The sequence below is a fragment of the Scardinius erythrophthalmus genome (genome assembly GCF_964197995.2).
Source record: "Scardinius erythrophthalmus genome assembly, chromosome: 23".
Taxonomy (NCBI): domain Eukaryota; kingdom Metazoa; phylum Chordata; class Actinopteri; order Cypriniformes; family Leuciscidae; genus Scardinius; species Scardinius erythrophthalmus.
In genome coordinates, this window is record NC_138243.1 from 8500189 (window position 1) to 8510863 (window position 10675).

Here is a 10675-nt window from a genome sequence, read left to right on the forward strand (position 1 = left end):
TTTACAGTCCTTATTACAGGTTTAGCTGATTCCAGTTTCTGCCTGTACTTGGTCTTCGCTCCATCTTTGGTGGCAGACTGTCCTCCTCCACCCCGTCGTAGCTCAACCACTGCACCTGGGACACCTTGCTATATTGATTGCTCACCTGAGACCCTACGCGTCAACCAAAAGCAGGACCAAGAAAAGTCTCGAAAGGGAAGAGAAAGCGGAAGACTGCAGTTCTCTCAAACCCCAGAGAAAGAGGCACTGGAATTGGAAAAGAGGGTTGTTACTTGTTTGTTGTCTTTAGAGTTATTTTTAACTTAGTGAAGACCCTGCTGTGCACAAATAAAATAAAGAAATTGCAAAATGATTTTTTGACATTTTAATGAATGTTGCAACTGCCCCTGTGGACTGTTGTAACCGTCCCTTGTTATAGGGTAAGTTGCAACATTTGACTGTCTATTCAAGTATAAATTGTACATATATTATCATATGTACACATGTTGTAGCAGTGTGGGTGGGTAGCTGACAGATGTGGGTTTAATGCATTCAAATATAGGCTTTCCAATACAAACAGGCTCTGAGAAACTGAAGGAAATGCAAAAAGTGTTGCATCTGTCCCCGCTCTCCCGTGACCATATTATTATGTCCACAAGGTGGCGCCGTTTCCACAGTATCTCAAACCGGGAAGATACAAATTATATTTCACATAATAAATTAAAACATTAAATTCCACCTGACAACTGTCAACTCATATATTTTTTTGTTTCATCTATTTACTTCATACACAAAAGCTGCACATCATTGTCCTATCATACGTCTTTTAACACTATGGTGATCGTTAGCATTCCTGCCTTTGTCTCATTGTGTTGAAGGAACTATTGTTCCAGAGGCCTTTAGGAGAGAACAAATCTCCATTCGTATCTTCTTTATCTTGTCAAAAGAAGCCCTCCTGTCAATCATTTGTCAGCTGATAAGTGATGATTCGGTCAGTGTTGGGGATAAATGGGCTCTCTTGTGATTGTGTTAAACCAGCATGAAAAATGCCAATCAAATCCCTCAGATGAAACTCCACACTACATTCTGGAGATGATTTAATCAAGCAGAGAAAACACTGCCAACTCCAAAGCCCATCAGATCAGACCTACTCTGTCTAACATCTTACATAATCACATTACATAATAATTGAGTTGCATGCTGTTTGTTTGTTTGTTTGTTTTGTGCATATTAAGTTACGTTTCAATGAACACAATAAAGTAATAATACCATAAAAGAGTTAATCCACTAAATAATTACACATTCAATATTTTTCAGCATTTTCTCATGCACTGTAATATGCAGTGTTATTTTTGTATAATTTATATAGTTTTTATTAGGCTAATATTTTCTATTAGATTTTAGTTTCATATTTTCCATTTTAATTTGATTATCATTTATTCATTATGTTGGGCTTTTGTAATTTTTATTTGTTTATGTTCTATTTAAATATTACTATGTTTAATGTATTTGCATATCAGTTTTTATTTGCGTTTTTTGTTTTTAACCATTATTTTTGTTGGCCTAGGCTACTTCAACCAAGGCAACATTTCTAATTTTCAATAAAGTCAATTTTGTTTATTGTGTTTTATTCCAGGTTTTTTTTTATTTTTTATTTTTATTTATTTTTATTAATAAAAAGTGTTTTAATAGTTTTAGTTATCAATACTAACCCTGGTAATAAAAACTCTGAAAACATTTATTAAAATATTATTTATTTTCTAAAACCTTAAAGGTTTTCAACCAGGGGTCCATGGACCCCTAAGGGCCCCCAAATTATATATTAAAGATATCTTAAATTTTAACTATTAACTATTTACTCTGTATTAAGAATTGTGTAATGTAGCGGCGTTAATGTGTTCAATTAAAGTTATAAAGTGTTACTCAGTCAGAAAATCTATTTTTTTTTTTCATATTAGGAGTCTTTGCGTCTGGGTACGGGTCCCCAGAACTTTAAAGGTCGAAAACCTCTCAAAGAGATGTAGCAATATCCATCATGTTGTACTAGTGTGCACTACTAAGTGTCTTCACACGCCCACTTGAGATAAAGCCAGCACTTCCTGTAATGTGAGCGCGCCCGCGAGAGATGCGCGTGCATTAGAAAAGGACGGGCTTAATCTGGGAATAAAACTGGAGTTGCGTATTTGGCGTTTCGATCGCTTATAGGACTTGCACATCCCTAGAACCACTTTCATATTGATTTCATAGGACTGCAGTGCTCGGAGAGATGCTGTGAACGGGAGATATTTCTTTATTTCATATTCTCGAGTAGTTGCATGATGGGTCTGCAGACTGTGTTCCGCGCGGTGATCATGGGGGCCCCGGGCTCCGGGAAGGGGACCGTTTCTGCTCGGATAGTGCAGAGTTTCGGGCTCAAGCATCTCTCCAGTGGGGACATGCTGCGGGCCAATATCGAGGCGAAGACAGGTACGACAGCTTCAGCACTGTGATGAATACTGTTTCACTGCTTATTTATTTAACGTTACATGACTAATGTAACAGAATGCGAACGGTTGAATCTGTTTCCCCCGGTCGCTACGAGCGTAGTTTAACTTCATACGCAGGCTTGATAAAATGGCTGCAAAACTTCTGGAACTCGGTTTTATGTTGAGCATGATAATTAGAGGTTTCTTATCACCAGAACCGAGTCTAAACTTTGGTTGTGTCTCAAATATGCAGTGGGTTGCCCTATCTAAACAGCAGTTTTACACTTTTCGAGTGAGCTCGCGCGTGTGATGTCCAAAAATAACAGCACATGTCACTATAGACACAGCTTTTCTCATATTTTTGGTTTTGAAATGCATGGAAGAGTTAACTCTGAAACAGTTCGCTGATATATTTTCTATTGTGACATCGAGCACTTTCTTCCAGTGCTGGTGTTGATGTCTGGGAAAAGTCTGTCTGCTGTTTACCTCAGGCTTTTACTCTGTGGCATCACTCTTTTTATGTGTAGACTATAAGTGTATTTTCAAATATTTGTGCTTTAATAGGGCTTTTGTTTAACTTTTGAGGGGGATGTCTTTCACCAAAGAATGTGCCCTGCATACTAAACATGTCTAAGAAAGGGACTTTGGCTGCAAATCACACCCAAGCCTGAAGGCTGAAGCCCAAGCCTTTGCTTTGCATGTTAGAAATGCAGAAATTTGCACCAACACTCATAAATGTGTAATATTGTACTTTATACTTCACAGTGTTGAGCAAAGTTACTTTTAAAAGTAATGCATTACAATATTGTGTTACTCACTAGCTAATTGCGTTACTTTTTACAGAAAGTAATGCATCACATTACTCTTTTGAATTACTTGTTCTCACCTGGGCTGGATTTGCTTGGTATTTTGTTTGTTTTTTAATAGCAAAAAAAAGAAACACAAATATGATGTAATATAAAAGTCTTTTTTGCATATTTTTAGGGTTGAATTGGATCATCAAAGGTCAGCACTGGTCTAGAGCTACAATAATCATCATGTTGACACACACTGCGTACACACAACACCTCTGCGCTTACAATTTTTCTCAACATGGGGACAGGAGAGCTGTCAGTCAATAGATGGGAAAACAAAGTAACTTGCGTTACTTGTTTGAAAAAGTAACTCAGATATTTGTATTGTAAATTTAAAAGTAATGCATTACTTTACTAGTTACTTGAAAAAGTAATCTAATTACATAACTCCCATTACTTGTAATGCGTTACTCCCAACACTGATAGAGCAGGTTTATTGTCAGTGTTCTTTAACTCAAAAGATTTGTGAATTACACGTTCTGTGAAAAAAAAAAAAATATATAAATCCCAAATGAATTCCAGATGCTCGGTGTTTCTCTGGGAAACAGAATAGCCTTCCATGTCTTGTGACAGTGATATTTATGCTGCAGAACTCATCAGTTATCTGGTGTACAGATCCACCGACCACAGGGAGACTAAACCATTATTATTATTATAAACCAGATTCAACATGAAACAAATGACCATCAAATGAACCCTATGCATAACACACAATTTAGCCAGATATAGAGAAATATTTCAATGAATATTTGAGTTTCATATATTTACAGATCAAAGTAGGACCTTAAAAAGGAGAGTTCCCAAAAATGATAATTCTCTCATCACCCTCATGTCTTCCCAAAGAATGTTGGTAACCAAACGGACAAAAAACATATTATAGAAACAATTCTTATTCTTAAAGAAACAAGAGGGTGAGAAAATGATGACAGAATGTTGATTATAGATTTCAAGAATTGACAGCATGCGCTTCTAAAAGCATATATGCTTTTTTCTTAATAATATGTATATTTTGATACATTAATTGTCTGTGTTTTGAAAAATGCTTTTGAACAGTGCAGGACTATTTAAGTGAACAGTGAAAAAGCTAAAAATATTTAAAATGATGGAAATTTCTCGGTTGTGTGGTTGCAATCCAACACAAATGACTACGAAATTCAATCTAAATAGTCTTTAATTGACAAACCGAAATAACCGGGAGAATCTCAGGAGAACATACACACTTAACACACTCACTAATGACAATCACCGACAAAGAACTGAATAAAACAGGGTGTTATTAATTTATTACTAATGGTGTTATTAGAGTATTATTACTTTTGAACGATAGTGTAGTTATATACAGTATTATAGGCCTAAAATATGGAGCACTAAACAGAAATATCAAAATACCAGAGTTATTAAAATGTGAAGAGACACTTAAAGTTCATGTATGAATTACTAAAGTTCATTGTATTGGTCACACATCATTTTCAATTGAATAGTTAACAGGAGGTAATGATCAACCTTACAGCCTTACATCACACTAGAAACCATGAATATGAGTAATGACAGACGTGTCATATTACTATATATTATTTTATTGGTAAAATTAGAATCAACATAAATACAATATAAAAAATAAATTCCTGACTATATTTATTTGTGGATTTCTTCTGTATTTATGGATTAACTATATTCCGTCTCTTATGCCCCTGGGCAGATTTGGGTCTTCTGATGAAGTCGTGCATTGATCAGGGTCAGCTGGTTCCTGATGATGTCATCTCGCGTCTCATCCTGTCCAGTCTGAGGGGGATCGAGCGGACCAGCTGGCTACTGGACGGTACCACTCTCACCACAGCACACATGCTCCTCTATTGATCTTATATGTATGATCTTTATTGATTCTGTGCCTCTGTGTCCTGGCAGGGTTTCCTCGTACCGTGGCTCAGGCCGAGGCCCTGGACGCCGTGTGTGATGTGGACTCTGTTATAAACCTGGACGTGCCTTTCCTGACCATCAGAGAGCGTCTGACGTCCCGCTGGGTGCACCTTCCCAGCGGCAGGGTCTATAATGTAGACTTCAACCCGCCCAAGAAGCCAGTGAGTCCTCTGCTGATGCTGAGATACAGTATTTACAGTCCTGTTTAACATTCCTTCAGGGAACTGTTGATAATTAAACGAGAGAAACAGGAAGTTGACCACCTCTGCTCATATGAAAACTCCTCAGTGACCTGTACACTTGTTAAGTTAACTTGTTGTTGAGCATTGTAATGTTTGAAGCAGATGTCATAAATGTCAGTTAGACCGGCAAGAGTTTAAAACGAGCGGTTCATTCATAAATCCGTAAGATCTTTCCTTCATGCTGTGGAAATACAAACCGGAAGACAGGACAGAAAAAGGGGCGGGGCTACATAAGGTCTATACTGCAAAAAATGCTGTGAAAAGACATTTGATGATCTGCCATGATCAATAGAAATGTAAGAACACATACTTAAAATGCTGTTTAATCCCTGTTTTCTGCAGGTAGCAATAGTGCAACGTTAATTACGTCAGGTAAATGGTGCTGAGTTTTGTGAATTTATTAGCCTAATTTGAATGAAGGAGGTGTGTTTGCACTAAAAATACTAACATTAACCTTGGCTTGGTTCAACTGCAGATAGTTATTGAACATTTGTTTTGTGCTGAAATGCTGTTCGCAAGAGTGAGGTGCAACTGAATTCACACAGAATGCTTAAAACAACCCTTAACGTACTTTTAAAAAGAGTTTTGTTACTTTGAAAGAATATACTTACAGTAAGTGTGAACTGAACGTACACTTAATTGCATGATTGCAATTAAATGAAAGTGTTGTAGTTTAAATGTATGTTAAATGCAATTAGCTGAACTTTTTAAAGTGAACTTAAATATGACTTAAGTACATTTTACATGTAATTTCATAATTCTATTGTCTTTGGAACATGTTTACAGTGTTCTGCTGAATGTACTGACAAGCATTTATGGTAAACTAAAATATACTTTGATGTCATTTCTGTTGAAACTTATATATTCGTAATTACACTTTTGTAATGAACTGGCAAATTAAATTAGTACATTTAAAATATATGAACTTTAAATGCAGTTTTGAGCAAAGTTACTTTTAAAAGAAATGCATTACAATATTGAGTTATAAAATATAAAAGTAACTAATTGTGTTACTTAGTTATTTTTTACGGAAAGTAATGCGTTACGTTATCCGTCAGTCAATACATGGGAGAACAAAGTAACTTGCGTTACTTATTTAAAAAAGTAACTCAGATATTCTGTTGTAAATTTAAAAGTAATGCATTACTTTACTAGTTACTTGAAAAAGTAATCTGATTACATAACTCACGTTACTTGTACATTTAAACAGTTTAAATGTAATATCTAATAACATTATAGTTAAAATGATAATCAAATACTACACGTGCTTTAGGATGTTAGTCAACACATTAAAATAAGTGTACTTCTTTAAAGCACAACATGATTTTAAAAACAATGATTTAATATATACTTTAAAGTAAAACGTTTAATCTGACATGATTGCAAAGTGCACTTTTTAAAAGTGTACTTAAGTGTGTTAAGAAACAGTCATGAATGTGTACCCTCTTTCACTACACTTAAGTGGCCTTTCATTGCATAATTGTTATATTATCTGCAAGTACAGTTTTTAAAATGTATATATACTTAAAAACATAGATCTGAGCTACACTAACACTACAAGTGCACATTCAGCACAATTAAGCACACTTTCTTTTCACAAGGTTTAATACATGTGTGATGTAGATACATTTTCTATATAATATACAATATAAATTAATTTTACAATTAAATTTATGTAATTTTTCATGTTTAAAGAATTTCAACATATAAACACACTCTAACAAACAGTTTTTCTTTAAATAAAAAAATAAAATAAAAATGGAATCATGTTAAAAACAGTAAAAAGTAAAGAAATGGAGCAGTGCATATGAATGTGTTTGTGTGTGTGTGTGTTAAACTACTTGTGGTAAAAGTAGGTCGTGGTATTTCACAACCTGACCGCTCAAGACAGATAAGAACGCTTCTGTTTACTGAGGAACTTTGCTCTCATCCCTGCAATAAATCTGGAGCGCTCTGAGGAAGTCACGGACTTCCTGTAAATAAATGAAACAGTGTCCGAGAAAAGAGCAATCAAGGACAGAAAATGGGCTTAAATGTTGCTTAAACCGGTGCTGATATACTTTAAAAGAAAAACTTCTAAGGGCAGGGAGTTTTAGAAAAGTAAGAATGAGTAATAAGCCGTTTATATGCAAGAGCTTCTAAAAGATTTTCCACCACTAAGCCTTTGAGGTCGCAATGAGTTATGACTCAAAACAATGGTTCATATTTGGTTAATGATTATATAATGATTCAAAATGGTTATATTTTGGTCATCTTTGCAATCATTTCAAACAAGACAGCAATTCAGTGTGTTTTGAACTGATAAAACAGAGCAAGCCAAGTGTGAAACAGTGTTTGTCAGTGTTGCTCAAATACAGTTATGTCCACACAAAACTGCGTGTCTGAAGGTCACATCGATTCAGCTGTGGAGTTTGACAACGCCTGCCAAGGCTTGTTGACTGTTTCAATACATGAATTCTTGAGCAATTGTACCGTTAATTTTGTGTTTATAGCAGGTTTTAAAATCGGTGTTTGTGTTGGTGGAGCTCTGCAGTGATGTCGTGTGTGCCGAGTGTAATCATTGGTCTCTTGTGCACAGGGTCTTGATGATGTCACAGGAGAACCGCTGGTCCAGAGAGACGACGACAGTCCCGAAACTGTGTCCAGAAGACTAAAGGACTACGAGAGACAGACACAGCCGGTTCTAGAGTACTACAGGTACTGTACAGAAAGCTGTTTTCTTCATGATTTATGCTGGATGAAACAACGCTGTAACGCACACCACAGAAAATATTTAGGGAATATTTAAAGGAATAGTTCAGCCAAATTCTGTCACTCTGTACTCGCACTCGTGTGCTTCTGGTATTTGTATGAATATATTCCTTGCATGGAACCAAAAAGAAGATATTTAGCAGAATGTTCACGCTGCTCTTTTCCATAAAATGAAAGTGAGCCTGATGAGCTCCAAAAAACACTCACAAAAGTAACATAAAAGTCCATATATCTTGTACGCAATATCTTCAGAGGCCATATGAGAACGGATCGTTATTAATAAGTTGTTATTTGTGGCAAATCTCTTCTTGTACATTCAAATCGAAGCATGTTGCACCAGGTTTGATGTCATCAGGGGTTCATAAAACATTTTTTGTCAGCCAAACCCCATAAAAGTCAAATATTAACTTGAAATACTTGAGATTTTATGTTAATATTTCAATAAACACATTCGCTTGTCCACAGTTCTCTGATGTTGGTGAATGGTCACATGACATGCAAGTAAATAGATCAAATATGAACTAGTTTTATTTTGACTTTATAGCCAAACTTTAAAAGTGGACTCAAACCTCTTTTTAGTTGTGAAAGTGTCTCATTACATTATTTACAATGGTGTTTTAGGAACCTAATCAAATTGTGTAATAATAATGATTAATATTATTAGTCTGAAAATATTGTTTCAAAGTAATTTTTCATGCTGCCTTAGAACTTCAAGTTTAGTCAACTTGGATATTTGAGTTATCTAAAAAAAAATTTGATTGCTATCAACAATCATTTTTTTAACAATGTATTATTATTATGTTTAATTCTAGTAATAAAACGAAGACAGACATATATTCTACCGATTATTTTATTTTACACAAGTTACAATACTAATATTTATGCCCTCATCACTTTCAAACTTTTAAACCCTCAAGCTTTAAATATTTCAAATATTCTTTCTTTTATTTTGGCACAATACTGCTGAAATACTGTAAACTTCTGCCCACAAAAATGTTGGAAACTATGAGAATGTGTAAATAAAGTAAAGCTAGCGCAGGTTGCGTTCCCGAGATGCTGAATACAGTGAATCCTACAGTGTCTATTATTTTATTGTACATTCGATATAATCAATTATTAGCGTTTCATCAACTCAAGAAACCCCTGGTCATTGGTTCTCCAGTGTCTGATCAAAGGAGGAACATCATTTTGGGATTATAATGAGGATGAACTATCCCTTACACATTCCGGACTGAATGTGTAACATCATAAGAATAATAATGTTTAAGGCATTACATGTGATATATACTTTAACAGGAGTAAAGGAGTGTTGGAGACATTCACAGGAACTGAAACCAACAAGATATGGCCTCACGTTCAAGCCTTCCTGACCAGGAAAATCCCAGGAATCCAGCAGGCTATGGGAAAAGCGTGATTCTACAACCTTTAGGACTTTCCCAACAACTGAAGTACACTGTCTGAAGAAGCACACGCACCTCTGTGGCCTGAAGCAGTCTACTGTATTTACACGCTGAAGCCAGTGTCGCATCTGGCTTTAGTGGCAAACTAAAGGATCATGGTCAGACTAGTCTTCTGAACACTAGCGCTGCCATCTTAAGCAAACAAACTAGCTTTGAGCGTTGTAGGCATGCTAATAGATGACTCTTCCCTTAGCAGAAGTGCTCAACCCGTAAGAATGTTTTTCTTTTAACTGAAGTTGCTGCAAAACGCGGCAGCTACAAAACATTTTAATGTTATTGAAATCTCATAATGGAGAAGTTCTCAGTTCTCATTTATAAAGTTTTCAGATGAATGTAAAAAATATGATTTAAACCTGATTTTTCTGACCTGTACCGCCCATTGTGTGTGTGAACCACTGTGGCCTTAATTAGCAAAAACAATCTAATTATGAGTCAGATGATTATGTAGCAATGTTTAATAGTGTTAACAGAGTTCATATTTTTTATCATAATTATACAAAATAATGCTATTTTTAATTAAGAAAGGTTTGTACAATACAGTAATTTATAAAGGGAAAGAAATTCTCTGTGATCAAAAGTCCTTTTGTATTGATGAAACACTATTGTGTGGTTATGGAGTCCTACGCCACAAATGAAATGCAAATTATTAATTCACTTGTTTATGCATTTAATGGCAGTTTGTGCATCACTGGATAAATTGTAGTGACTGAAAACACTGCTATTGAATAATGGATACATTATTAAATGTAATGTACTGAATGTTATTTTAGAAAGCGGACCTTTGAAAGAACTGCAATAAACAGTGAAGTTTGACTCTTTTTAGTTTGTTTTGGTAATAAAGCTCTAGATTGTTATGTAAATAATCACAGTTTACATTATATATTTTGTACCAAAAGACTGACCGAGTAAGGCTTAAGAGCGATAATAACAATAAAAAGAAATTATACATTTTTCTTATCAATGTCACCAGTAATAATCCAGTATTTTCTCAATCACTATCTCCCACG

The 10675-nt window shown here is 35.2% G+C and overlaps 1 protein-coding gene across 1 annotated transcript; it reads left to right on the forward strand.

Moving 5' to 3' along the window:
- The first annotated feature begins 2073 nt into the window (after positions 1-2073).
- ak3 (adenylate kinase 3) lies at positions 2074-10481 on the forward strand. Its single transcript, XM_081354666.1, has 5 exons — positions 2074-2445; positions 4998-5117; positions 5204-5376; positions 8036-8154; positions 9505-10481. Exons 1-5 carry the CDS (start codon positions 2295-2297, stop codon positions 9620-9622), a joined length of 681 nt encoding a protein of 226 aa, XP_081210792.1. The 5' UTR covers positions 2074-2294; the 3' UTR covers positions 9623-10481.
- Positions 10482-10675: the final 194 nt, after the last annotated feature.